Source organism: Cavia porcellus, unplaced genomic scaffold (genome assembly GCF_034190915.1).
Source record: "Cavia porcellus strain 051 isolate PalLab524CR breed Dunkin Hartley unplaced genomic scaffold, mCavPor4.1 scaffold_6, whole genome shotgun sequence".
Classification (NCBI taxonomy): Eukaryota; Metazoa; Chordata; class Mammalia; order Rodentia; family Caviidae; genus Cavia; species Cavia porcellus.
The window spans coordinates 91,380,926-91,408,911 of NW_026947489.1; the positions used below are offsets into that span (position 1 = coordinate 91,380,926).

Here is a 27,986-nt window from a genome sequence, read left to right on the forward strand (position 1 = left end):
GCTTCAAAGGTGGTCTAACGGGATAAGCAGTCTGTTCATAGGAGAGGGTGGACTGTTTTCAATCCGAAAGAGATTGCGGGGACTCATTTCCAGGAGGAAGGGAAGCACCGAGGCTTATTGTGTTCCAGGAAAAGAAAGAAAATACTCAAATAAGCTGGGCTTGTGTGCTGACACTGTAGCTAGATTTGAACTCAAGATAACCCTCCTGCCTCTGCCTCCCAAGAGCTAGGATTACCAGGGCTGTGCAGCCCCCACCAGGTTTAGTGTGGACTTCTGACCTCCAGCCACTGGCCTGCAGCAGGCAGGGAGTTACCACTCCTGCTTCTTTCCTTTCCTAGAAGCTGCTGGTTCCTGCAGGTGGGTGGTGGTGCCCAGCGCTGCTGATTACTGTCTGGCTGCCCACCAGACAACGAAGCAAAACAGAAACTGCCAGCCCCACAGATGGGACTCCTGCTAGCATCAGGAAGTACAAAACTGCAGAGACCCCCCCTGAGGAAACAAATGCTGATGCTTTCTTTTATTGACCTCACATACGTTTCCTTGCTTTCTTTCTTTTTTCTTTTCTTTTGCTGTGAAAAGGCGTGGTGGACTTTTGCTTTCTCTTCTCTTCATGTCTCTTCCTGTGTCATCTCTTCTTTTAATCAGAATCATTTCTTAGTCTTGCATACTGAAGGGAGCTGACACCAGGGAGAAAGAAGTGACTGTGGCCTCAGAGCACATCTTGTCACTTGGCTTGGGAACATGGATACTGGGAACCGCCGCTGTGTAGTGGGCACAGTGTACAGGTTGAGTCATGCACTCTCCAACCACCACCACTGGGCACGTGGGCATCAGCCTGGGCCAGAGGACCCAGGAGTGGGACTCATTGGGCAGATGGAGAGTCAACTTCGCCTATATTTTTCTCTGCCTTAATTTCCTTGTCAAGCAGATGTGAACTTAGCTCCCTGGCCTTTAACTGCCCTGGGAGCCAACTTTTATCTAAGAGCAGCAGGTCCAGATAAAGAGAGTACCATTTCACACTTCCCAAAGGTGAGGTCACAGTAAAGCCCAGGCACAGGTTCTCTGTGGTAGACTCTTAGTCCTTCAAGTTTGAACCTTTATCCTCAGGGACTCATGTGTTTACAGGGATGCGTGACTGTGAGACCATAAAAAGTTTATATTCCCTTTGGATTTTGATCCCAGTTCCCGGCCCAGAGCTCTGAACTCCTTGGAATCTCCAGAGCAATAAGAATGTCATTTCCTTGCCAATGAGATGGGGTGGAGAGGGAGGACGTAAGAATGAGAGGCTGTGATCAAAGACCAAAGAGACCAAGGAATGATTAGAGCTTTGGAATTTCAAGCCCAAAGCACTGACCTTCCAAGAGAGAGTGGTTAGAGTTAAGTTATTCACCAGTGCTCATAGCTATGTAATGAAGCGGCCCTGTACACCATAGAGAGGGAATTTAGAGAGCTTCTGTGTTGGTAAGTATTTGCCCATCTCCACCTCCACTTACTTCACCCTATGCATCTTTCCCTCGGGTCAATTCCTGAGTTATATCCTTTATAATAAACAGACATAACAGTAAGCTCCTTCAGTTTTGTGAGCTGCTCCACCATGTTACTGAACATGAAACAAGCTGCATGTGGGAACCTCCGGCTTTGTAGTTGTTAGGGTTTATACACTGTATCAATTTGGGAAGTCTAGAAACTTAACTAAGTAACTCAGCAGCTGTACAAGGCGGAGAGGGGTTATAGAGGACAAGCATTACCATTCTAGAATATTGTTCACTGTGTCAATCTGAGAAGCTCAGAAGTTTAACCAAGTGAGCCAGGCGTGGTGGCTCACACCTATAATCCCAGCACTCAGGAGGCTGAGGGGGAAGGATCACTGCCAGTTCGAGACCAGGCTGGGCTACAAAGTGAGCTCAAGGCTAGCCAAAACTGCATAGCAAGACCCCCTTTTTGTGTGTGTTTTTGAGACTGGGTCTCACTATGCAGTTCTGGCCTTGAGCTCACTTTATAGCCCAGGCTGATCTCGAACTCCCAAGGATCCTCCAGCCTCAGCCTCCTGAGTGCTGGGATTACAGGTGTGAGCCGCCACACCCCACTTTTAACCAAGTGACCCAGCAGGGGGCCTTAGTATAACACTCTCAGCCTTTGCCAGAGGAGGGGCACAAATGGTGTGAGGGCTACTCCCACCCCCACCCGAGGGGAGGAGGGGAGCAGCCTGCTTACAATAAAAGGCAAATGAGGAGGGGCCTGATTGCTGGTCCTTCAGAGGAGCTTGGCATTGGCCTTCAGCTTGGATGTCTCCTGGCTTGTGGCACAGACTGCTCAGCTCCCCCTTGGGACTCTCCAACCTTCTTTCATAGACTCTTCAGTGTTCCATCGCAGACCCATCAGCCTCCTGATGCAGACTTCCACGGGACACTGCATGAGCTCCAGCCCTGGGGTTGGACCCTTCAGGCTCCTGCATGCAGACACCCTCTGCAGGTATCTCATCTGACTTTGAAGCTGACTATGGTAAGCCAATATATCCTGAGCTGTATCTTTTTCTCTAGTACACCCTGACTGATACAGTGGCCAAGGCAGAGATGAGTGTGGGTACACTGGGTATGCAGGCCTGTCTCAGGTATTGTGGCACCAAGCCTTTGAACCTATGGTGTCTGCCAGGCACTCTCGGTAGCATCACAAGTGATTGGACTGTAGGATGCCCGTCTGGCATCTGGAGAGTTCCAAAACCGCTTGTTGATGTGGAAAAACACACATTTGATTTCAGAATAATTGAGAGTAGAAATTCATCAAACGGATGTATTCTGATGTCTATTTGGAGGCTATTTAACCAATCCTTTAATTGCTGATTTGGCTCTCAAATTCTAAAAATATTCATACTGCTTCATCATCAGGGGCACTAGGAATGTCAAATTCACACATTTGCTCACTTTGCCATATTTTCCACATTCCTCCTTGGTTTCAGTTTCCAAGTCTTCATAGACGTCTCCTGCACCACCCATGTTCCTCAGTAGGACCACTTCAGAGGGACACTTCAGTATTTCAGTTAGTGGATTGGAATCTGACTTCTTTGATGCATCTTGAGTCTCACCCTTCTCAGTGGCATCACCCACCATGATCTTGCCATCCTGTTGCCGGTCTTCTGAACTGACAACGCAGTGCTCAGTCCCTGTCATGCTTCCCTAGACCCTCGCCTTCCGGGAAGCCATACTTCTGCATGATTTCATGTGCTACGGTGCCACCCGGGTCAGCAAGGAAGCAGTTGCTGGGCCCAGCTGGAGATCTTAACCGATCCTGTTCCTCATATACTGTAGCAACCAGCTGCAGCTCCAGAGGTTTCTGTAGTGAAGGAGCAGGAGAGGATGAGAAAATAAGGAAGAGACCAAAGCTGGGGTCAAGTGCAGCCCTTTCTCCTGATGGGAGAAAAGGAAGTGCTCGACCACGGCAGCATGTTTATTGATAACTCAGAGTGAGGATGTCGGGTTTAACCCTGCTGCCTCGCAACTTGTTTGCCTGGCTGGCCTGGGCCCTGTGCCTCCTTGGAGCTGGAACAGCTTGTTTATGTGGCTCGTTTTGGGCTCACTGTGTTTGCAGGGCTGGCCTTGCTTTGGCCCCACAAGTATGATCAGTCTTGAGCTTTAATGGCCGGAGGAGGCTGTCTTCTTCACCTGCAACTGAGTCACCTTGTGCAGGTATCACCAGTTTCCATGCCCAGGTCATCAAGTAGAGACATCTGCTTTTTGGTTTCATGCTCCAAGAGAATTCTTCCATCAGAGAACTCAATGTTTATCAAAAATGCCACTGCCGAACTAATGAGGTTTAATGAGGCCATACATCTGATATGATGGAACATGGTGGTGGCAGCTCAGAGCCCAGGGGCACGCTGCTGAAAGTGCCAGACTACAGGAGTCGCCAGACTACACCACCGCGATGGTGCCCACACTCTGCTGAGTCCACAGGGTGCTCTGCCTCTTTTAGGTTTTTTTGAGACTGGGTCTCACTGTGTAGTTCAGGCTGGCCTTGAACTCACCATGTATCTCAGGCTGGCCTGAAATTCAGTGATCCTCCTGCCTCAGAGTGCTGGGATTACAAAGCACCCAGACTGACACCTTTTTAAGGAACTAATACTCATGTAGCACTAGTCCACTGCCTTAAAACTGATACAAGGGAAATAACAGAATTCTCAACCTGTCAGATGTCAGATGTGCCAAGTTCCTGCTCCCCAAAATCAACGAACGAATTCTAAGAAGCAACACAGGTTAAGAATAGGAAAATTGGGGCAGGGGATTTAGCTCAGCGGCATAAGCACCTGCCTTGAAAGCAGGGGGTCGTGAGTTTGATCCCCGGTACCGATAAAAATAAAAAAAGACAAAAAAAAAAAAAAAAAAGAAGAGGAAAATTGAGAGAAATAGAGTGAGCTCCTAAGGGAAAGGAGGGGGCCCAAAAGTGGCTGGCGAATGATCCCACTCCCCAAAGAAGGTTGTTTCTATTTTAAAGAAGATAAAACCAAGGAAAATAAAACCAATCAAAACAAACCAATGTAAGTGATATAGAACTTCAAAAAAATAGGAAATGTTTACCATAATGCCTCTTATTGTCTTCAAAAGAGCTGCAGATACCTTCAGACATAGTAAGTAAAAATCAAACAGAACAGAATAGAATAGAGCCAATAAAAACAAAAACAATGAACACAATAAAGGACTTCAAAACAAGACAATGGTAAATCTAAAATGGCTATCATAATGTATCTTGATATCTTTGAAATAGCCTCTCATACTACTTGATATAACAAAATCACACAAAACATAATAGAACAAAACCCAACCCAAAAGAAATTGATACAGATTTTAAAACAAGACAAAAGGGCATTAACAATGGCCACCATCCTCAGAAGGAGATTCCCCCAGATGCCACACTGCATACCGCTATTCTCTGAACAGATGATCTGACCACTGGCCCTAGACCTGCAAGGTCAGTGAAGCACCAAACACCACAAGCATCAAACTGCATTTCACCTCAATGGCTATCATCACGGCCTGTGTTTTTCCGGATCAGCTGGTCACTTACGGGGTAGGGGAGGATTGGTTCTTCTCGTTTGAAAGCCTGCGGGCTAGGAGACGCTGGGGTCTTGCTGTCCCCCCACTGGCAGCATGGCACTGGTTCACAGGGAGGGCTTGCTTCTGGTGAGTCCTTGTTCTCTCTCCCTCACAGTCTACAAATGGTGCTGACTCACAGGGAAAGGCTTGGGTCTGCTGTCCCCACACTGGCAAGGGCCTGTGCATGGCACTGGTTCGTGGGACAGGGGCCTTGCTTCTTGGTGAGTCCTTGTTCTCTCCCAGCACAGGCCGTGAATGGCTCAAAGGAAGTTTTATGGAGCAAAATCACAAGGTGAGTACAATGTGGGTCAAAACTATGATCAACCAATAAGATTACAAGTACAGCCACCCAGGTAACCCTGATCCAATGGAAAGCAGGTCATGTGACAAGTATACATGGAGAGAATAAAGCCCTTTTTAGGAAGGGATGGGTGAAGAGGAGGTGGTCTCCCACCTGGGTGACTGATGCCTAAACTCTGTTGGACCAGGTGACACCAATTATCTTACCTCTGGGGAAGTACAAGGCTTAGTTGTTCCGTCTTATATGGAGGACTGACCTTCGACAGATGCTCTTCCAGCCACAGCTGTAATGTGCTGTCACCCTCTGCACTGACTCCCTCAAGGTCCGAGTCCTGTCTGGCTGCCTACAATATGTGTACCTGACTTAGCTGTCTCCAATAAAACTACACAGTGCGGCCAGAGCTGAGGGCACAAGTGCCTGCCTTGCAAGCACAAGGTCCTGAGTCTGACTCCTGGTCCCAAAAATAAGCAAATAAATAAAACTGCATAGAAAATGATCATTTTTAAAATAAAAAACTTTTACTCAAGCCTCAATATTTAAAATCCACATGCTCACTCACAGGTGATCCATTGAGAAATGCTTTTCTAAGCAAAGCGCCTGACTCCCCTTAGACAGCCCACGGTGTACACATGGTCGTTTTGATACAGGAGAAATGCAGCTCCCATCTTGCTGGCTGTTAGATGTGCTAAGTTTGTGTTCCCTCAATTCGAGGAATAAATCCCAAAGGACAAAGGAGTTTAAGAGTAGCAAAGTTTAGAGGTGGGGATTTAGTTCAGTGGCTCAAACCCTTGCCTGGTAAGCACAAAGTCATGAATTAGATCCCTGGTTTAAAAAAAAAGAGCATTAAAGCTTTCCTGGGGAGTAGGAATGGCTCCTGAGAGACAGGAGGGTCCTCAATGGGTTGCCCCCAAGGCCTTTTATCAGGAGTAATTTATATAGCAAAGCCACAATGTGAGTTCAGTTATAATTCACCAATAAGGGGCTGGGGATTTAGCTCAGTGGCTTAAGTGCCTGCCTCGCCAGGGGGCGGTCATGAGTTCGACCCCTTGTACAGATAAAAAAATAAAAAATTTTTAAAAATATATAATTCACCAATAAGATTACAAGTATAGTTACTTAGCTGCCGTTGATCCAGTGGGGAAGCAGGACTCCTGACCAATGCATAGGGCTGGCATCCTTAACCTCGGTTTATCTAGCATCCCAAAATAGGAACATTTATGGGAAGGGCGGATCTGGATGTTCTGGTCCACACACCCAGGTGTCTGATGCATATCTGGACTTAACGGGCTGGGCGCAACCAATTACACTGCTGTGTCACAAGATCCAGTGAATTACTTATTAATCAGGGAACAAAAACTCCACAGCATTACAGAGGGCCGGGTAGTGGAGACTGCTCTAAAACAAACGGAGGGTTTTTAGGAGAGGTGAGTCTTGATGGATGTCTTCGAGTAAGGACCTTTGCACAAAACTGCAGAGACCCTGAAGTACAGGAGCTAAATGGGGGGTGCACAGAAGACAGATGCAAAGTGTCCTAGCCTTGGCAAGTTCCATTCCAAACTCAAGCATCTGACTTGGCTTCCTGTACATGGATAACAAACATGCCTCTCTCTCTCAGAGCTCCGAGTGAGGGGGGTCCATGGCTCCAGCAACCAAACAATTCTTGGAGAGACTAAGTGTGGCATTCAAGCACTAGTGAGAGGCTTTGGAGGCTCAAGGCCATATGCTTAAGAGGCTGCACATGGCTAGAAGATGAAGGTCTCAGTACATAGATGCACCTTATCCTGAGTGGTGGCTCCAAACTCACAGACTTGCTTACCGGTTGCAGGTGAAGGTCTCACTGCTACGTGCAGAGGGTGCTGAAGGCTGCAGTCCCTCTGAGCACTCCAATGTCACAGATGCCATCCTGAATGAATGCCCTAGGTCAGGTGACAAGTGTGGGTTTCACTCATCAGTTTGGCAGGGAATTGCCATCAGCTTGAAAAGATGGATGCGAGAGAACGCGCTCAGATAAATGGTGGCACATTCCTCCAGCTTTCCACACACCGTCCTGGACTTCAGATACAGAGCCTGTCCCACTGTAAGCTCACCACAGACTACAGCATCTGCCACCTGAGGAGCCACCCAGCAGGAGGTGACCCAGCTGGATCACTGCCCACTCATCACAGATGTGTTCCTGAAGTACCTGAAGACCTGCCACAAGGCGGAGCTGGGTGAGCTCTGCCACGGTCAGCAGATCACTCCTGTGGGGATGCAGAGACTCAGGACTCACTCAGCCAACATTAAAGCCCACATCTGCTTTACACCTGTCACTCCACCCCAGTCAGTCCGGGGCAGCAGAAGGCGCCTCTGTGGTGCTGCATCACCCAGTCACACTGGTGGGAGGCTGAAGCAGGAAGATCGAAACTTCACAACTAGGGTAGGCAATCTGGCAATGTGCCGTTTTGAGGGGGACTCCCCTCAAAATGTGTGTCTATTGGTCTGTTTGTCTGAGACAGTTGTGCTCGCCCCGAATCTGCTCTGTAGCCCAGGCTGCCATGCAACTCAGTAATCCTGTCCCCTCGGTCTCCAGAGTGTTGGGATTCAAGGCGTGAGCCACCACACCTGGCAGTGCCAACCTTTCAAAAGGAGCTGAGGCAGTGGTGGTATGGGCCAGCGAGCAAAAGTTTGGGCAGCGGAGAACCTGGGGACCTTCCCGAGGGCCTCCTGATGCTGCAGCTCGTGCACAGCCCTTGGATGAGCTCAGCAGACTTGGCTGTTGCTGGAGGCAGGGAGCCGCTGTCGGGGGACCTGGCGTGGGCAGCCTGAGGACTGTGATGCCCCTGCAGCGGCCTGCTGTTCTCCTGCTCTCATGCATGTTCTTCTCTGCCTTCTGTGGGAGTTTAGTGCACCCGTGGGCAGGGCTGGACTCTGCTGAGGTCCAGTGGGCACCCAGTGAGAAGCAGAGAGTGGATGAGGCATGGATACCCCATCTAATAGCTCTGGGCCTGTGTGTGCAGGGAGAAATCTGTCCACAGGAGAACTTCCTGCTGCCCGTGACACCAAGGACCCCAGCTACTGACTGAGGCCTGGGAGCCCTGTGGTGTGGCCTGGGCCCTGGAGCAAGCTGGAGGTCGCTCAGGTGCCTGGGGGAACTCATCCCCTCGCTGAGGAGGTGTTCATTGTGGGGTGGGGAGCAGGGGTGAACATAACTAAGGTGCTATGTCCATGTAGCAAGTCCTCCAGTGAGGACTTGGCATCATGTGTGCTGGCATCAAGATGATTGAACACAGAATTCATCTTCTTTGGTACCAGGAGTTGAACTCTGGACCTTTCTCTATCCTGGCCCCACATAGAATTTATAAATAAAAAATGTAATAAAGTGTTGGGAATGTCAATTTGGCCCAGTCTCTGTGTTCAGTCTCCAGTATTGGGAGAGAATTAAAAAAATAAATGCCAACTCAGACACACTCATCTCACTTTTGTATATATCTTTTGTCATATTGTTCCTTGGGCCTGAGCGGAGCTCGCATGCCGCCAGGGCGCGGTGTGATTTGCCTGTCAGGACTGGACAGGACACTCAGGGCGAAGGGGCGGGCGAGGCTGTGCTCACAGGCAGGGGAAGGCACGCGGGACGGAACGGAGGGCGATGCTGGCGCCCCCACTGGCTCCTACAGCCCGGCCTCCCCTCCCGCTGCATTTCTTCTCCGGCGCTGCGAGGACGCTGAGCTCCCCGGGACCACGAAGCTCCCACAGCCTGCCCAGGCGCGCCCACCCCGTACCCCGCGCAGAGGCTGAGTGGAGGACTGCGGGGCCTCTTCTTGAGGGAGGCGTGGGGACAGACGCCCCAAAAGGGTTAGAGTCCCAACTAGTCACTCATCTGTAATTAATAGTGCGGATGCGCAGAGCAAGTTACCCGGTGCAACTGTCTTGGCATTTTAGGATTCAACAAGAAATTCCAGGGAACCATTCAGCAGAAATAAAAGAAATCTGTTGAAAGAAAGAAAGAAAGAAAGAAAGAAAGAAAGAAAGAAAGAAAGAAAGAAAGAAAGAAAGAAAGAAAGAGAAAAAAAAAGCCAGGCTTGGAATTTCATGGCACATGCCTATAATTCCAACTATTGGGAGGCTGAGGCAGGAGGACCCCCATGAGTTTGAGGCCATCCTGGACTACAGAGTGACTAACAACCTGCAGAACACAGCAAGACCCTGTCTCTAAATAAATAAATGGAAAAGAAAGAAAATTTCTTTAGTTTTTTCATTTTTAAAAAATAAGAAATGAGCCAGGCATAGTGGTACACACCTGTAATCCCAGCACTCGGGAGGCTGAGGCAGGAGGATCGTTTCAAGTTCAAAACCAGCCTGGGCTACAAAATGAGCCCAAGGCCAGCCTGAACTGCATAGTGAGACCCTGTCTCAAAAAGACAAAAAAAAAAAGAAAGAAACAAACAAACAAAGAAATGGGGGGGAGGGGCAGGGATATAGCTCAGCAGCATAAGCATAGCAAATCAAGGTCATAAGCTCGATACTCAGTACCCCTACAGAAAATAAGCAATGGGGTCTCGGTGTGTTGCCAGGCTGCCTCAGCCTCCCAGAACACTGAGATCACAGGTGTGCGCCTCTGCACCTGGCTAGCACATGAGTTTTGAACTTTTTTGGTGCCAGCCTGGGTGTGGTCACCCTCTGGGTTGACTACTGGTCTCCTGCTCCTGGGAGGTCACAGTGCTGACACCACACTCAATGTGCACGTCCAGTTCGCATGGTACGTTATGCTCCCAAACCCCTGGGCTCCATCAATCCTCCTGCCTCAGCCCCCAAGTAGCGGGAACTCCAGGCACCACCCTGCCCGGCCACTCTCGCCCTACATCCACTTCCTTTCCCTCTCGTCTCCTTGTCTGCCCCATGCTGTGCCCCAAAGCCAGGGCCTTGCACAGGCTGGGTAAGTGCCCTGCCACCCCCGAGCGTGGCCCTGCCCGCAGATTCCATGTCCTGTGCCCTCTAAGTGTTTGTGAGAGCCACGCTCTTGTTTTATGAATGGAAATGTCTTTTACATATCTCTAAATATATTCACTAGAAGGGGAAGTTTTTTTGTTTTTTTTTTCTTTTTGCTGCTTGAAGGATCACTGTCTTCTCAAAGTTCCTTTTTTCTTGTTTATTTTAGACGCTTTCAGATGCCAGTCTTTACCCAAGTCCACAGTGATCCTTGATTTTGGTTCGGGTTTAATAGCAAGGCAGGCAGGCTGCTCGAAAGCACCTGTGTGGATGGGAGGAAACTAAGCACATCTGGGTCACCTAAAAGGGAGTCACTGGGGTTCCCACAGTGTTAGGGTGTAGAGATCTTTCCTCCTGAGATGTGCAGGTCTCCTAAGAAGTCTTACTTACTTGATTTATTTTATTTATTTTGAGATAGGCTCTCACTGTGTAGTCCAGGCTGGCCTGGAGTTAAGGGCAGTCTTCCTGCCTCAGCCTCCTGAGTGCTATGATTGATTACATTATATATGATTACAGACACGCCACACCACACCACATTCTGGTTCCACCCGAGACGTCTATCCTGGCTCAAAGTACCAATCTGTATGTCAAATAAAGATGCATTGAACGCTTTGCTTTCTGTGCACTAGGAACTCCTTGAAGATGTTGTTTAGCAAAATGAGAGGACCCCAGCATAGTGGTGCACGCCTGTCATCCCAGCACTTGGGAGACTGAGGAAGGAGGGTTGCCTTCAGTTTGAGCCCAGCATAGCTTACATAGAGAGTTCAGGGCGGGGTTGAACTACAAAGCGAGACCATGTCTCAACCAAAAAGGCAAAAAAAAAAGAAATTAAGAACAATAACATCAAGGCAAATCCAGGGATTGCTCAGCGGAGTCACACAGGAGTCTCATGAGGAGCTGAAGGACGGGGCCCGGGGCCTGCTGCTCCAAGGTAGAGCATGGGGAGCCCCAGGTTCGAGCGCCAGCACCGGGAAAAAAAAGTACTGAAACGTTCAAAATGAGTAAGTTGGAAATAAGAGAAACAGTAAACCAGGGAAATATCACACTGAAATCCTTTAAATTGTATACTAGTGTGAATTAATAATTACACTAGAACCCCAAGAGTTATGCTTTCCACAATAGGAAAGAGAGCAGGATCCACACATCTCACTAAGTCCCTGAAATCTAACCAAATGAGGGCCAGGGATGTGCAGCTCAGTGGCACAGCAGCTGCCTGGCAAGAAAGGCCAAAAGAAAAAAGAAAAAGAAAAAGAAAAAAAAAAAGACTTCTTGCTGGGACTTAGCTCAGCGGTGTAAGTGCCTGTAAGGTGGTGTTTGATCCCCAGTACAAAAAAAGAGAAACTTCTCAATCTATGATTGTTACAACCCTGGGCCTAAGGAATTAAAATCCTTTCCATAATTCTACGAGCCCTCAGTTTTCTCCTAAACATGGCTCACCTGCTCTTTTTTTCTTTTCTGTCTTTCTTTTGGGGATGGGAGAATTGAATCCAGGGCCTTCCTCCTGAGCTACACCCACTATATATTCTAGGCTGACCTTGAACTCACCATGGAGCTCAGGCTGGCCTTGAACTTGGTGTGATCCTCTTGTTTCAGCCTTCTCAGTGCAGGAATTATAGCACCATCACATTCAGTATTTTTTTTTTTTTTTTGAGGGAGGAAGTTTGAGATAGGGACTATATATTCCAGGCTGGTCTTGATTCTTCTGCCTCAGCCTCCCAAGTGCTGAGATGATGGATGTGCACCACTACACCAGATTCATCACATTATTTTAAAAGAAAAAAAATATAGTAAATGCAAGGAACAGGGGATACAGCTCAGTGGCACAGTGTCTGCATGTCAAGTGTGAGGTCCTGAGTTCAATTCCCAGTACCTGTCTGTCTATCTATATCTATATATATTAAAAACAAAATAATAAATGCAAATTTCAAGGTACTTTTTCTGAAAGACAGTAGGATAGGGAAATATGTTAGTAATCATTACGTCATTTTAGTTCTTGAATTGTATAGCATATAAAAGATTGTACTCCAAAAGATTTTTAATTGTGAAGAAATAAAATAATGAACTTTCATGAGCCAGATAACAGCATCTGCAGAACACAACCTGAGTTCTGGAAAAAGATGGCAGCATAAGGCTGGACCACGACTCCCCTTCCTTTCTGTCTGACTGTGGCAGTGCACACCTGTAACCCCAGTTCCCGGGAGGCTGAGGCAAGAGGGTTGCTCCAAGTTCAAGGCCAGCCCGGGCTACACAGTGAGAACTGGTCTCAAAACAACAAAAATAAACGACACAGTTGTTTCTATTTAGCCCTTTAATCCTTGGACAACCTTAGAAGCGAAGGCAGGGGGCAGTGGATTCATACAGAATGATCCCTACAGAAGCCCGCCAACCCCCAACTGGGTCCCCTGGCCTGGTCCTCAGGCCTGGCTCAGGGTGCACACGCAGGGTGAGAGTCACCTCTGTCCCAGAAGCCTTGACAGGAGGCCTCAACCTTCTCGATGAGCCCTGAGGCAGGATGGGCAGCCTCTCTGTCAGTTAAAGCCTGAGCAATGAAGCCACTCCTGGTTCCTAGAAGGGTCTGTCTCCCCCAGTAAGAGCCACCCCCCCCCCAGCCCCCCATACCGACAGGGACTGAGACACTTGACAGCTTGATGTTTATTTCCAGAAAGTGATGGGGACAGAGGAAAGGTCCCCAGCTACCACTCTCCGCACAATAAATAGCCTCCCCCATTCAGAAAAATACAGAGAAAGAAACACGCATGAACAACCAACAAGCCCTGGCTGGCCCAGATGCTTCCTCTGTATCCAGGCTTGTCTCCCAAGGTAGGGGCCCGGCCAGCTCCCTGTAGTCCCGTGCCCCTCCCTGAGGCTGGCCGGCTGGTTGTTTTATCAGATTCTGGGTTTTTCTGGCACTGGGATTCGAACTCACAACCTCAGGTTTGCAAGGTAGGCACTGTTCCATTGAGCTGAGTCCCCGGCCCAGGCTGGCTGACTGTTCCAGAGTCCATGTGTCCTTCCCTTCAGCTCAGACTAACACATGACAACAGAACTTGCATCACCTCACGGAGGAGGAGAGCTGGTGGCCGGGTCCCAGCCCCTCCCCAGCTCCCCAGGTCCCAGGCCTCCTGGCATCATTTCTTGTCCCCCATGGGGCATGGGGCTACAGTTCGGGCAGGGGAAGGACCTGGGGACAGATACTCCAGGATGCAGCGAGGAACCCCAGAATCCTTCTTGGCCTCCCTGGGCCCCAACCAATCACCAAAGGAAAGGCAACAGAAGGAGGGGGCTTCTCCATGGGGTCTGTCTCCCAGGTGAGACGGTAGCCTCTCATCTGATGGCACTGGATCTGTCCCATTCGTGGCCCTGCACCCTCCACTCAATTGGGAAAATAGTTATAAAACTGGCCTTCGGCCTCCTTCTCAAAAGGAGAGGGGGCCCCTGCAGGGGACGAGCTGTCACCGCTGGAAGGGTAGGGGGACACCCGTCTCCTCTTAGAGTCTCCTTCACCCAGTCCTGAGCCACCGGGCTCTGGCCGGAGAGCGGTGACCTCAGTCCACAGGGACGGGGAGCCCTGCTGGTCCGGCCCCCGGCCCTCGGGTGCCCCAGGTCCCGGTTCCATGGGCAGAGTCCGCATGGGGCGAAACCAGCTGGCTGGGCCCATCTTGGGGGAGTACTGGGGGGTCACGGGCCACCCGGCCCCGGGGGCCAGGACCTCCTGGCCGCAGTAGTAGGGCATGGTGGGCCCAGGCGCGGGGGGCAGGAAGGCAGGCTTCACGCCAACCCCTCGGAAGTCCGAGTCGTAGCCGTGGTCCCGGGGAGCACCCAGCCAGTAGGGCTGCGAAACCACATCCTTGGCCTGGCCAGCCAGGTCGGGGTAGAAGCGGCCGGGAACGGGGTACTGGTTGGGGAGGAGAGGAGAGTAGGGGTCTCCCCCGAGGAGTTGACAGTTGGGTCCAGGTGGAGAAGGGACGTTGGTGTCAACAGACGTGTACATGCTAAAAAGAACAGGACGTGAGAAAGCTGGGGTCACAAGCAGAACTGGCCACCCAGGAGCCAGCCCAGAGCTGCAGGTTCCCTCCTGGCCCCAGCCTCCACCTGGCGCACCCTCGAACAAGCACCCAGTGACACTCACGACTCGAAGTTCTCCCGGAATCCTTTGGCAAAGGGGTTGTTATCAATTTTCAGCTGCGTGATCTGGAGAGAGGGGACACAGGGTCACCTGGGCCCTGCGTCCAGAAGCTCCCCAGATCCCTCCCACGGGAGATCCTGGCCCACGGTTGCCCCTGGGTCCCTGGCTTGGGTCACCTCCGCGTTCTGGTAGGCGGTGACGGCGATGAATTGCGTCTCCTGGAAGGTGAAGATGTGCGTGTTGGATGCAGAACAGGCGGCCTCGGGCTCCCCGTCGTTCACCTCCACGATGTGCAGCCGGGGCTGGTACTTATGTAGGGACTGCAGCACAATCATCTGCAGAGCGGGGGACGACAGACCATGGCGGGTCCTGCTCCCAGCCCAAGGGATCCCTCTGGTCCCCTTTCCCATCCCTAGAAGTCCACTGTGACCGAAGTTATCAGCATAAGAGCCAGGACATTTAAACTGGGCATAGTGCTGCATGTGGGAGGCTGAAGCGGGAGGATCTTTGCCAGTTTGAGAGCAGCCTGGGCTATAAAGTGAGTTCAAGACCTGAATTGCATAGCGAGACTCTTCTCAAAATTATATATATATAATGGACCTAACAATGTCACAAGGCCCTCCTCCAACCCTTCCTGTGGTCTCAGAGGGGTCTCTGATTCCTGGGGATGGCCGCCTTGGAGGGCGGGAACACTGACCTGGGTCACGTTGTTGGAGGCGCCCTTGTTATTGGTGAGCTTCAGTTTCCCGAAGGAGACTTCCTGCCGCATCCAGTGGGCGCCGGTGTTGGGGGAGTCTGGATGCACGTAGAGGCGGTTCCCTGCGGATGGGCGGCAACAGCGTTGGCCCCTGCCAGCCCGCTCCTGAGGGGTGGGCGTGACACCGGGGTGCATGCTGGGACCAGCTGGAGAGAAAGGGAAGCCAAAGGGAAGCGGCGGGGAGGGGCAGGGTGGGCAGCGGAGTGGGCCTGGGGATCCACCAGGGGGCGTCCAGCACTCCTGGGCTCCATTCGTACCCTACCTGGCATGCTGCCCTCAGCCTTGCCGCACTGCACCCACTTGCCGCTCTGGTACCGCCAGTGGTGCTGGTCCACCAGGACCACGTCCACGAACATCCTGTAGTGGCTGGTGGGCTCCAGCCCGGCCACGGTGAAAGACAGGAATGGGAACATCCGCCTGTGAGGAGAGGACCCCCGGCTTATTGCCCCGCGCAGTGGCTGGTCACCAGGCCCACCTGGCAAGCCCGAGCCGGCCTCCTGCTGCTCACCAGAGCCAAGGGCAGAAGCCCAAGAAGCCAGCTGGCCAGGTGGGAAAGGCAGGCATAAGGAACAACGTATGCGGTACGAACTTTACTTTTTTTTTTAGGTCAGGTCTTTGTAGCCCAGGCTGGCCTTAAACTCTTATTGACCCTCCTGCCTCAGCCTCCCGGGTGGTGGGATTATAGGCACACGACACCAAACCTGGTTTAGGTTTTTGTTTTGTTTTTGCCCCCCCCCCCTTTCTGTTTTCTGCTACCGAGGATGGAACCCAGGACCTCGAACTTGCTGGGCAGCTGCTGTGCCCCTGAGCTACGTTCCCAGCCCCTGGGGGCACTGTGTGTGCTGGCCTCTTACAGTGTCACCCTGCCCCTAAACATAGTGTGCTTTCAGGTGGACAAGGGTGAACCGCAGCCCTGCACGGATGGAGCCCCAGTTCCCCCCACCCCCTGTGACCTCCAACTCGGTGGCCTGCCCAGGTCCAGGCTGTGGGGGAAGTCACTGCATGGACAGGGAGATCTGCCCCTCCAGGAGGTGGCCTTGGGGACTTGGTTCCCAGGGGCAGCAACCAGGGTGCCACGCTGCAGAGCCCATACTGGGCCACGGTTTACTGGAGAACAAGCCACCTCCGCCTCCACCAGCCCCACCACTTCCACCGTCTCTGCCCCGTCATCTCCACCCTCCAAACCACCACTCCACTATCACGACCGCCATCAGCTGGGAGCCATCTCCGCCATCCATGCCACCCTGGCCGGCTGCCAGGTCGCTATGGCTACAGGAACCCCCTTCCCCCGACTTTGCCAAACCCAGCCATTGCTCCTCACCTCCACAATGCCCTGCCTGCAACACCTGACCAGGCCCTCCCTCCAGCCACGCCCCACACCGTGCCACTCTGGAAGCAGCCACCAGTGCCAGAGCGTGGCCAGCTCCCGTGGCCGCCTTTCTCTTCAAACCCCAGCAGGAAGAGCAGGGTCCTCAGAGCGTTAGAAGCAAAGCCTTGTGGGAAGTGCTTTTCATCCCTCCCCCCTCCTCCCTCCCTCACCCCCTCCTCCTCCCCCCTGCCCGGGTGTCTGAGTCAGCAATCCTGGGAGGAAAGGTTCCAGGGTCTCCAAACACTTTTTGATGGGTGCCAGTCCCCAGAAGGGCCCCAAACCACACCCCTGTCAATCTTGAAATGTCCCCCTGGAGGGCCTGGGAGATTCCTGCGAGATTTCCGAACACAGAAATGTTGGTGCCACAACTTTGGCTAAGCACTCCCAAGCCAGATCTCAGTGTCTTCACCTACAACTACATGGTTATTTATTTGTTTATTTATTTCTAAGACAGGGTCTTGCTATAGTGTCCAGGCTGGGCTTGAACTTGCTTATGTGGCCCAGGCTGGCCTCAAACTCACGGTGATTCTCCTGCCTCAGCCCTCACACCAGGTTCTAAATACACATATTAATTAACTCTGGTCCACCTGTCCTCTGCAGACTGTTTTGAAGCTCAAAAGATATAAAACTCAAGCCAAATACACAAGTGCACACGTATAGTCCCGGCACTCTGGGAGGCTGAGGCAGGAAGATCCCAAGTTCTAACCCAGCTTGGGCACCTAAGTGACTCAACAGGAAAGACTGTGTCTTGAAATTAAACATTTTTAGCCGGGCCTTGGGAGTCAACCCAGCACTTGGGAGGCTGAGGGGTGAGATCTGAGCTGAGTTCAAGGCCAGCCTGGGCCTCTGAGACTCTGCTTCAAAAACACAAAAAACAATATTTCTCACCCGTTTCTCAAACCATCTCAACCTCTGACAGTGGTAAAGCCACTGTTTCCTATTTTGTAACCAGTTCCTGTCCAAACTTGTAGGAACAAATAAAGAAATGGAAGGGGGGCTGGGGATTTAGCTCAGCGGCGTAAGTGCCTGCCTTGCAAGCAAGCAGTCGTGAGTTTGATCCCTGGTACCAATAAAAAGGAAAAAGACAAAAAAAAAAAAAGAAGTGGACGGGAACATTCTTTTTTTTAACCACTAAGGATGGACCCCAGGGCCTCGAGCCTGCTAGGCTAGTGCTGTACCCCAGAGCTGCACCCCCACCCTGAAACTCCCTGGTTGAACCTCTGCTCATGCCCAGCCAGTTTATCAAGCCAGGCTTTTGAGACACGAGATGTGATTTCTTATTTTATATTTGGCAAAACTGAGGCTCAGAAAGGTTTGGTGAGAGCCCCTTGGTAGACGAGCAAAGTCGGGGTGCGGTCCTTGTCTTTCTTTTATTTCTATAGCATGAGATGGAGGAGACACAAGAAGATGACAGGGGTTCTCTGGTTCACCCTAGAAGTCTACCAGCTGGAATCCCAAAACAGCTTCTGGTTTACGTAATTGACTGGGAAGAATGGAGATGGGTCTGATCTGAGTCCCCCAAACTGCTGACCACCCCACCCCACAGAGCAAGGCTTCAACTGCTGTGGACCCCAAAAGAGCTTCTACCTCCAGCTGCTCACGGGGTCACCATAACTGCTCCCCGAGTCACCAGCTCCTGCCCTGGCCCAGCCACAATTTTTTTTGTTGTTTTTTTCAGACAGGATTTCACCGTGTATGCCGGATCACAGTGTTCCTCCTGTATCAGCCTCCTGAGTGCTGAGATCATAGATATTTACCAATATGCCCGACTGCTAGTCCCCATTTTTCTGCGTGAATTAAACAAAGAGATAGATAGTTTTGTTCACCGAATGCTTAGCCATCTTGTGACTATCGGTGGGGTATAAACTGGTACTTATTTTTATTTACTACTTTTTTTGTGTGTGGTACTGAGGATTAAACCTAGGGCCTTCACCCTTTTTATTTTTTAAATTTTGAGCCAAGGCTTGGTGAGGTGGCACATGCCTATAATTCCAGTACTCGTTAGCCTGAGGCAGGAGGATCACTGCAATTTTGAGGCCACCGTCGGCTACAAAATGAGTTCAAGGCCAGCCTGAACTGCATAATGAGACCCTGCCTCAAGAAAGACCAAAAAAAAAAAAAAAAATCACACAGACTGGGGTGAAATTTATAATCCTCCTGCCTCAGCCTCCCAGAGTGCTATCATTACAGGTGTTTACCACCATGCCTGATTTGGTACCACCTTTTAAAGTGCCTAGCCTGGAGAACTTAGCAAGACCTTATCACAAAACTAAAAAAGAGGGGCTGGGGATTTAGCTCAGTGGCATAAGCGCCTGCCTTGAGTTCGATCCCTGGTACCGATAAAAAGGAAAAAGACCAAAAAAAAAAAAAAAAAAAAAAAACTAAAAAAGAAAGAAAGAAAGAAATCCTGGGATGTAGTCTGAAGGCCCTGAGTTCACGCCACAGTACAACAACGAGAGGAGAAGCCATCTTGCCGATGCTCTGTGTCTGCCAAAATGCAAAATGCCAGGAAGTGGGCCTTCAAGGCGTCTTTCTCCTCCTCCAACCAACTTTGGACCTGCTTCACAGAAATCAAGTGGCCATTTGCAAACCAGCCACCAAAAACAAAAAAAAAAAAAATCAAAGCTGAGTGGGGCCCAGGGGGAGGCTCCTGCCGTCCTAGATGCTAAGGAGGCTGAGGCAGGAGGATCACTTGTGCCCAGGATTTCCCACCCTGCTGGGCAACATACAGAGATCTCATCTCCCTGCTCCCCCGATTTTTTTTTTTTTTTTTTGTATCAGGACTCAAACTTGCCAGGGAGCACTTGTGCCGCTACACCTGGCCCTCTTTTATTGTTTTTTTGGGATACGGTCTCGCTATGAACTACATATAGTTCAGGCTGACTTTGAACTCACTATGGAGTCCAGGCTGAGATTCCATCTTTTAAAAAGAAAATGAAAGAGAAAGAAAGAAAGAAAAAAAGAAAGAAAGAAAGAAAGAAAGAGCGAGCAAGAAGGAAAGCAAGCTGTTGATACTTCCCCACCTGCTGAAAAAGAAAGCACGGGCATCAGCCCTGAAAGAAAGCAACCTGAAGCCCAAAATAACTTTTTTAAAGGCATGAAGCAGTTCTCAGAATTGGGAATGTGGCGGGGGAAATGAAATACTGATGGTGGCAGAGCTGGCCAGGGCGCTGTGGGACCAGAACCCCTGTTTTCCCAGCCCCCAACTTCACATCCACGAATCCAAGTGCAAACTGAGCTGCTGAACACAGAGCTCCTCAAAGTTACCTTAATTACAATAATCAGCCAATCACACCAGAAGAGCGGGGATTACCAGCCACTAATCCACACCCACACACGGCTCCTCCTCCTCTCAGCAAGGCTGCTCTCTGCCTGGTGCAGATTCGAGGCTCAGGCTTCACACACACTTGGTCCCAGGGGTTCCCTGGGGTCCCCACTACCATTTTGTGCCTAGCCCCCCCCCTGACCTGACTTGAGCTGAGGCGGTGGCTCCTCTCTGCACCCCAATCCTCCTCTGCTCCCCATCTGTTCCCACCCAAGGCCCAAGGCCACCGGCTGGTCCAGGCCCAGGGTGGCCCGAGTGGGCAGGGGAGGAGGGGCCAGGACAGGGTGAGTCAGCCCAGGCCATGGGCTGCAGGGTTGCGGCCGGGCCTGGGGTGCAGGAAGTTTTCAAAAAGGAAAAAGTTCGTGGGTGACGTGGTGGTGACTGCCAGGTCACTGGAACCCACGGAGGCACCAGCCAGCCCGCCAAAATGGAGGACAGAAAGGAAGCGTTATCTGAGCCCCAAAGCCTGAGTGGGGAGGAAATGGCCACAGACTTCCCAGCTCTCAGAAGCCCAAGCTAAGAAGACCTGGGCCATGCTGGCTGGGGGTGGGGTGAACTCTATCCCTTCCCCCCTCCCCAGCAGCAGCCCCTGAGGCCGGACTAGGGCGATACCAAAGGAAATGGTGAGGATCTGTGAGCCCCTTCCAACTGGGACCCCATGTTACCCAAAAATGGCCCCATAAAAGGGATTAAAGTGTAAGGCCTGATGGGTAGCCACACCCGTCATCCCAGCACTCTGGGAGGCTGAGGCAGGAAGATTGCAAATTCAAGTCCATTCTGGGCAATTTAGGGACTCAAAATAAAACAGAAGGCCAGATGTGTGCTAGCACTGGGGGTGGCGGGGGTGAGGCAGGAGGATCAGCATGAGTTCAAGGCCAGCCTGAACTGCATAGGGAGACCTTGTCTCAAATAAACAAACAAACACTAATAAAAGGGCTTGCAGATGTAGCTCAGTGCACAGGCCTTGATTCGGATCCCCAGGACCAAAGAAATAAAAATGAAGTCAAAAGTTACAAAGCCTGGTACCGATAAAAATAAAAAATAAAAAAGTTACAAAACACACTGACACAGGCACACATTTGTGAAACAGGAGAACTTGGTGATGCTCAGGAATTTCTGAATTTGCTAAGGACCGCAGAGGCTGTCCTTTGCTTGTTTTTGAGACAAGATCCTGCTACCTTACCCAGGGTGACCTAGAATTCAAGATCCTCCCACCTCAGCTTTCTGCAGGGCTAAGATGATGGTCGCTGTGTTTATTTTTTTATGATTCATTTCCACAGGTGCAGGGAGAAAGATTTAAGGGTGAAACAACACCTAGATTTATCAGTTAGTCACTAAATTACTAATCCATGTGCAGTCACAGAAGCAGTGAAGAAGACTAAAGCTGGACCGGTACTAACAAAGACAAAAACCTGGTAAACTGTTCTGTCCACTCTTGTATGTGTTGAGACTTTTTTGTCTTTTGAGTTTCTTTGTCTTTTTGAGACAAGGTCTCCCTATGTAATTCAGGCTGGCCTTGAGCTCACTTTGTAACTCACTTTGCAACAATCCTCCTGCCTCAGCCTCTCAGTGCTGGGATTATAGGCGCACGCCACCGCTCCCCGATGTATTTTTTTTCATATAAAAAATTTAGCGTCCATGAGGCCCTAGGTTTCATCCTTAGCTCCACCAGAAGGTAGGGTAAGCCCATGGATCTAAAAGCGAGGCAGTGAGAATCTTCCGATGAAAAGCCGGGATGATACATGCCCCAGAAGTGCCTCCCCGGAGCCCCTGAATGGACCAACAGGTGCCAATCAAGCCCCGACCAGACCCAAAGTCCTGGCTGGTGTCCCATCTACCCTGCCATCTAGGAAGGGGCAGAGGCCTGGTGATGCTGTGGGGACATCTGCTGGGGCCATGGCAGGGCTCACACTGGCCCTCTGCTGAGGGATGCAAGCCACCAGCTGTCCCTCCCTGGTGTTACAATGGAGAGAACGATCATGTACCTGGTGCAGTGAAATAATGGAAGTGAAAGCACCTGAGCCCATGACTGAGGCCAACGACAGCGTGGTTGGCTGTCTTCACCGGCGGCTTCAGGGACAGAAAGAAACCCAGGCTCTGAGTCAGTCAGAGCCTGGGGAATCTCCCAGGAGTTTGGCCTCCCTGGTCTGTGCAATGGGAGAATGGATAGGATCTTTCCGGGTCCCTTCCAATTTGGACATCCGGGGACCAGACACCTAGCCTGTCTCTGGGGACACCGGAGAGGGACTGGGTGGGGCTGGCACAGAAGGCCTCAGTGGTGGGGGCTGAGCTGCCTTCTCCAGGATGAACCCCCAGATGTTGCCTGGAGCCACAATGCACCAGCAAGGCCCACAATGAGTGCCCTCTGGGCAAGGCCTCCCCGCACCTGTCCCTGGCCCCACCCTTGGTGCTCTTCAACACCAGGGACATCACCCCTGCATCCAGAGTGCCCGGCTGGCCCCCTACCTCCATGGAACCCCTGGGAAGGGTGGAGGCACATTCGGGGTGCTGCTCACTAAACAAACACCACGCAGGTTGTTTCTCCTTCTTGCCTAACTGAGAAGCCTCTATCCGGAAGCAGCAGCCCCAGCCCTGAACGCTACAGCTGATGTCCCAGGATCGGGGACCCCTAGAGTCACGGGCTCCCCCTTCCAACTTCCCCAGGGTGAGTCAGTGACCAACTGGGCAGAGGAGTGCGCACATTTGCAGGGACCAGCTTCAAAGGGAGCCCTGGCAGGCTGGCCACCACTTCGGGTCCTGGGTGAGGGCCACCTGCTTAGGCCTGGGCCATTTGGGGTAAATGGATCCGTGTCCTCCACAACCTTCCTTGTCCCCCCCCCCCCGCACTACACACACACACACACACACACACACACACACACACACGACATATGATCTCAAACTTACACCGGAAAGACAACTTGGCAACTGCCCCTCGATGTCACCAAATCCCCTTCTGCCACCCAGCACCACTACCAACTCTGCTCTAGACCAGCGCGCAGCAGAGACGCAGAAGGTACGGTGGGCCTCGGTGGTCAGGGTGTCACCCCAGCGCTCCAGTCCGCGGCTCAAAGGTCCTGAGAGGCGCCCAGCCCATCGGACCCCAATGCGCGCTCCCGATGCCGCGGGACCCCCACAAGGGCACGGGGCGCACGCCAGCGCGGCCTTTCTTAGCCCTGGCTCCCCGCGAGCCTGCGGGAGCCCTCGGGCTGCCCCCGCCTCTGCAGCCCCCCGGAGGGCTCCCCGGCCTCGCTGCGAGCCCGCTCGCCATCCCGCCGGAGCTCGAGCCCAGGCCGAAGGCCGCAACCACCGGCGCGGTCTGGAGAGAAAGGCAAGAGGAGCGGAGAAGCCGGTCCCCGGCCGCACTCACCGGCCCTGCTTGGTGATGATCATCTCCGTCTGGTGCTGGCTGAACTTGGACCACAGCAGGTGGTTGTTGAGCGCGACTCGCAGTTTCCCGGACACCTCGAGCCCGGCGGGCAGCGCGAAGTCGTCGCGCGGCCCGGGATAGAGCCCGGCGCGCGGGTCGGGGGCCGCGTAGGCGCCGTCCGCAGGGGGCTGGAAGCCGTCGGCGCCCGCGGGCGGCGGGAAGGGCTCGGGCGCCCCCGGGAAGCCGGCGGCCGGGGCCCGGGGCGGGTACGCGTAAGCGCCGAGGAAGCGGCCTGGGGGCGCGGACACCAGGGCGCCCCCAGCGTAGGGCGCCCCGAGGCCGCCGGCTCCGCGACGGTCCCCCGCGTCGGGCGCGCCCGAGTCCGGGTAGAAGTAGCGCGGCTGAGAGTCGCCTGGAGCGCGGCCCTCGTCGCCCGTCGGCATCGGCTCGGTGCCTGTCAGCATCTCTCGGCAGCCCGGCCCCACGACGCCCATCCGGGGCGCGCTGGGCGCCTGCCTCGCTCCGCTCCGCCGTCGGGGACCGGTCCTCTCCGCGCGGGAGGAGGGGGCGAGAGGACTTGGGGGCGCCGGGGCGGGGCCTGAGGGGGCACCGCCCCCGGCCTGGGCTGGGGCGCCTCGCTCCCGCGCCCGCGTCCGCGTCCGGCAGGCGCGCGGCTCCTGGGCTCCCTCTCCCGCGGGCCGCTGTCACTAGCGCCCCGCCGACCTCCGCCGACGCTTTATGAAGCTCTCCGGGTCCCCACCCGCCTCCACGGCCTCGCCCCGCCCCGCCCGCTGTCTCCTGGCCAATACCCGGCGAAGTCTGGGCCGCCGCGGTCGTCGAGGAGTGCGCCCCCCAAGCCGCGCGGTGGAGATAAGCGGTCCCTGGGCCTCTGTGCCCTGCGTCCTTCGTGCTCCAAGAGCATGCCTTCTGGGAAACTCAGCCGTGCCGCCTCAAGCCCCGGCCCCGTCGCTGTCCCTGGCACCCTGGGGAAGTCCCACTCATCTCTGAGGGCTCAGCTCCAAGGCCCTGTCCTACAGGAAACCTTGGGTGACGACGGCCCAGATGGCACCAGCTGGGCATTGCTGCAGCACGAGCAGGCATGGATATTCACTGGGGCCTACTGTGTGCTCCAGCCTTGTGCTGCGTGGCTGCACAGAGCTTGGCCCTTTTTTTCCAGGCCAGAGGCCCGCTGGGCCATGTCTGAATATCTGGCACTTTCAGTCTTTGAGTGGACCAGAACTGGGTGGGCAGCAGGCTCCTTAAAGGGGATCGCAGCAGCCTGTCCTCAGGACCCCCCACCCAAGGCTGGGGTGGTAGAGCCCTGGCCTGGGCCGAGCTGCAGCCACCATGCCAGCTCTGGCACAGGGCTGAGCACTCAGGCCCTGTATGTGGTATTGGGCTGCCGCAGGCATGGACAGCACTCTGGGCCTGGCTTTGCCGGTGACTCAGGTCTAGATGTCCAGAGCAACTCGCTTCCCTGGCTTGGAGGGTCAGCTATGGAGCTTTGGAGGGAACTGGGGAGACAAATGCATCTACTTCTCAGGCGAGCCGTGAGCCTTACACCTAGTTGCTAGCGTGCCACACTTGGCACTTAGCTTACAGCAGCCGGGTGAAAGACTGCTTCGAGAAAGACCTGGAACTGGCGGGCAGGGAGGACAGGGGCCTCCATCTTCCTTCTCTGCTGAGTGATGCAATCGTGCTTTTGTGATGAGGAGCATCCTTTCCCCTCCCCCCAGAATGAAAATAGCACCTTTGGGAGTTTTCCTGTGTGTGAAGATAAAACAAAATTTTAAAAATCAGAAGGTGAGTCTTATGGAAATCTTAGGCTTCACACACATGCAGGTACACACGGAAAAAAACAAGCGCACACACACTCTAAGCAAGCAGAACAGAAAAGCAAAAGCACAGTTCTGTAAATGACCCGGAATACTACCCCTGGAAGGCAAGACAGGACCAACACTGTGGTGGACTCACTTCCAGATGTCACACCACTGTGTCTCTGTCTTTTGCATGCACACAAACACATCATTTCATGATTTTTTTTTCCTTTTTCTCACTCAGTGAGGTGTCACAGAGACTTTTGCATGTCCCTGTATAAAGTTTACATGTTAAAGAGTGTTTCTGAAAGACTTTTTGACAGTTTCGCCGTGTTACAGGGTGTCTTCTCCTCTCTCCCATCTGCCCTCTCTGGTCCTCCCCTGGGGGCTGTCCCATCTCTTCATTTCTTCCTAGCCCAACAGGGCTTCACCCATAGGGGCCCACGGGGACATTCTGCTCCCAACTAGAGCTGAACAAGAGGCAGCTGAAGCAGGGGATCCCAGCAGGCGGGCGCGACCCAGAGAGTGAGTGAGGGGCAGTGCGTCCCCTAGGGTGGGGACCAGATGCATAGTAACACCAGAAACAGGCTCTAGGCTCCTACACAACCCTTTACCACCCATTTCCCCAGGCCCTGAGGAACCTGCAAATTTCTCCCTGCTGTGGGAAGGAGGGCAGCCTTGCTTGAAGGAACGTGATTTTGTTCCCTTGGATGTCTTTTGGTGAAACCTAAGAGATTTCCACAAGACTCACCTGAATGACTGACCTCCCTTGGAGACCTGAGACTGTTGAATGCTTCCATCTTTTTTTTTCAGGCGACATTTTTGCTAAGTGCTTGGCTGAGGAAGGCCAAAGCTGTGATTCTTCCTAGTCTCCCCCCACCAACCTCCAGGTCAAGGGCTCCAGCCCCCTCCTTCTGCCTGGGCTGACTGAGCCCTGGAGCCCTGGAGGAGGGACAGTGGGTCTCAGCATCAGGAGGCTCTGGGGACTTCTCTCTGGAGGACTGGGGGCTGAAGTGGTCTCTCTGCTGCCTGATGGCCGGCTATTAGAGGGTCGCACAGTCAGGCTCAGCAGCCCCAGATCTCACACTCCCTCCTCCCTCCAATTTCCTCAACCCAAAAAAGAAAGTGCTTGTGAAAAGCGGGGGCTGAGTGGCCCTGGTGTCACCACTGCCAGTCCCGCCCCTCTGCCAGCTTGGGTGAGAAGAACCCTGGCAGTGACACCTCCTCTTCCTGCTGCCACTTCACCCTCCTTCCCAGACTCCCAGGCTGGAGAGGTGGGAGAAGAGGGGCGAGGTCCCCTGGGATCCCCTGGCTTCCCGGTGGTGGTGGCAACGGCGGCATGCACAGCCCCTACCGGGTGGCCCTGGTGGAGCAGGTGCCCAGGGTGACAGAGATGGCCCCCGATCACACAGATTTTACAGGCAGGCTGGATGGCAGACATGACAGCACAGTGACACCTTCCGCTTGCCACTGAGCCAGGGCTGGAAGACTCCTGGGCCAGGCCCCTCCCACGTACAGGAGAGGAATCCTCACAGGGCACGGTGCCCAGTGGTCCCTCGGTGCAGGTTCAGAAAACCTCACCCTCTGTCCCCTGTGAGTGCCCAAGGCTCCCTTTCCAGTTGCTTCCCATCGAGACTCAGAATAACAGGGCACCTGAGGTCACGCGCACTGCAGACTGTCTGAGCCTAGCCCAGGCCTAAGCCATGAGCATGTGGACTTCTGGGACTCGGACGGCAGGGAGGCCTGCAGGGAGTTCTAGGGTCCCTGGGCCTTTGGAGCAGCTGGAACTCCCTGGCTTCTGTCAGCAAAAGAGCTAAGAGAGCAGTGGCCCAGACTCACTGACCCAGGCAGCTGGAGAATTGTCCCTCTCTCCTCCCCTCGAAGTTCCTGCCTCTTCACCCTGCCTCTTCTGCCCTTGGCCTCCAGGGCTGATCCACAAAGGGTCCCTCAGATTCACGAAGAGCCGTGGGCCTCAGATGAGCCTGAGTGTCCCCAAGACTCTGGTCTCAGAAAGGGACAGGCTGGCCTCCAGCCTCTACAGCTTAATGGAACCAGAGACAAACCAGCTCCCTGGGACTGGTGGCCACAAATAAATGAAGATTGCCCCTCAAATGAGCTTTTGCTAGTGACGTGACACCCAGGAGCCAGAGTTCTCACGGGCACACACCTGCCAGGGCACACACGGTCTCGCACACACATTCTCAGAGCTGCCCTACAGAAGTTTGGTCCCCTGGTCCCCAAATCTAGCCGCCAGGGCTCGTGGGGCATCGGAGTCCATCCATCCACCCATTCCGACTGATCCTCCCTGGCCCAGACTGCCTGTCCTTTGGATAGCATGGCCGGAACCATCGGATTAGCAGCCAGAGTGGGGGAAGGGAGAAACCGGCACCTGTAGGTCACCCCCCACCATGACAGCTGCAAGAGTTCCGAGTCCCTGGCACCCAGCGCCAGGTGGCTGGTCAGTGTGGACAAGGCCAAGGGCTCAGGCTGTCACTCCCATGCTGGGCCACCCATCACCCCTCCGGCACTCCCAGCTGGAGGGCACTTACTCTTGGGCTCCAGACCACAGCTTGGTCCTCCTCTCCACTCTCCACAGCACCCCTAACTCTGAAGATCTCTCCCGTCTTGCTTAATCTCTCATCAGGTGGGGTATGGTGATGCACAGTTGTCATGCTCTGGGAGGCTGAGGCAGGAGGATTGCTGTGAGTCTGAGTCGAGCCTGAACTGCATAGTGAAACCTTGTCTCAAAAAAGGCAAAAATAAATAAATATCTCTCTCAGCAGCTTTTCACACGAGACCCACGTGCCATCATGTACCACTTCACACGGCACATCCCCCAAGGAGGGAGTGCTCAGCCTGCAGCTCCCCT

At 53.1% G+C, this 27,986-nt stretch overlaps 1 protein-coding gene, 1 long non-coding RNA gene and 1 pseudogene across 4 annotated transcripts; 2 read left to right on the plus strand and 1 right to left on the minus strand.

Moving 5' to 3' along the window:
* Positions 1-1,333: 1,333 nt before the first annotated feature.
* On the plus strand, positions 1,334-6,523 carry LOC134476546 (uncharacterized). The gene is made up of 4 exons (XR_010048322.1): positions 1,334-1,461; positions 2,352-2,502; positions 5,331-5,379; positions 5,576-6,523. It is a non-coding gene; the product is annotated as an uncharacterized LOC134476546 (long non-coding RNA).
* A 303-nt stretch (positions 6,524-6,826) lies between these two features.
* On the plus strand, positions 6,827-8,008 carry LOC111755934 (F-box/LRR-repeat protein 20-like; annotated as a pseudogene).
* A 4,979-nt stretch (positions 8,009-12,987) lies between these two features.
* Positions 12,988-27,897, minus strand: Tbx21 (T-box transcription factor 21). Of its 3 annotated transcripts, none has more exons than XM_063251439.1 (7): positions 27,667-27,897; positions 23,301-25,064; positions 15,499-15,653; positions 15,177-15,298; positions 14,656-14,814; positions 14,483-14,544; positions 12,988-14,345 (listed from the first exon to the last, which is right to left on the minus strand). In XM_063251439.1, exons 2-7 carry the CDS (start codon positions 23,792-23,794, stop codon positions 13,727-13,729), a joined length of 1,611 nt encoding a protein of 536 aa, XP_063107509.1. In that variant the 5' UTR covers positions 23,795-25,064; positions 27,667-27,897; the 3' UTR covers positions 12,988-13,726. The 3 variants fall into 3 exon arrangements, with proteins under 3 accessions (XP_063107509.1, XP_063107508.1, XP_013004884.2); XM_063251438.1 differs by lacking the exon at positions 27,667-27,897 and adding an exon at positions 25,869-26,235; XM_013149430.2 differs by lacking the exon at positions 27,667-27,897 and having other exon boundaries at positions 23,301-25,755.
* Positions 27,898-27,986: the final 89 nt, after the last annotated feature.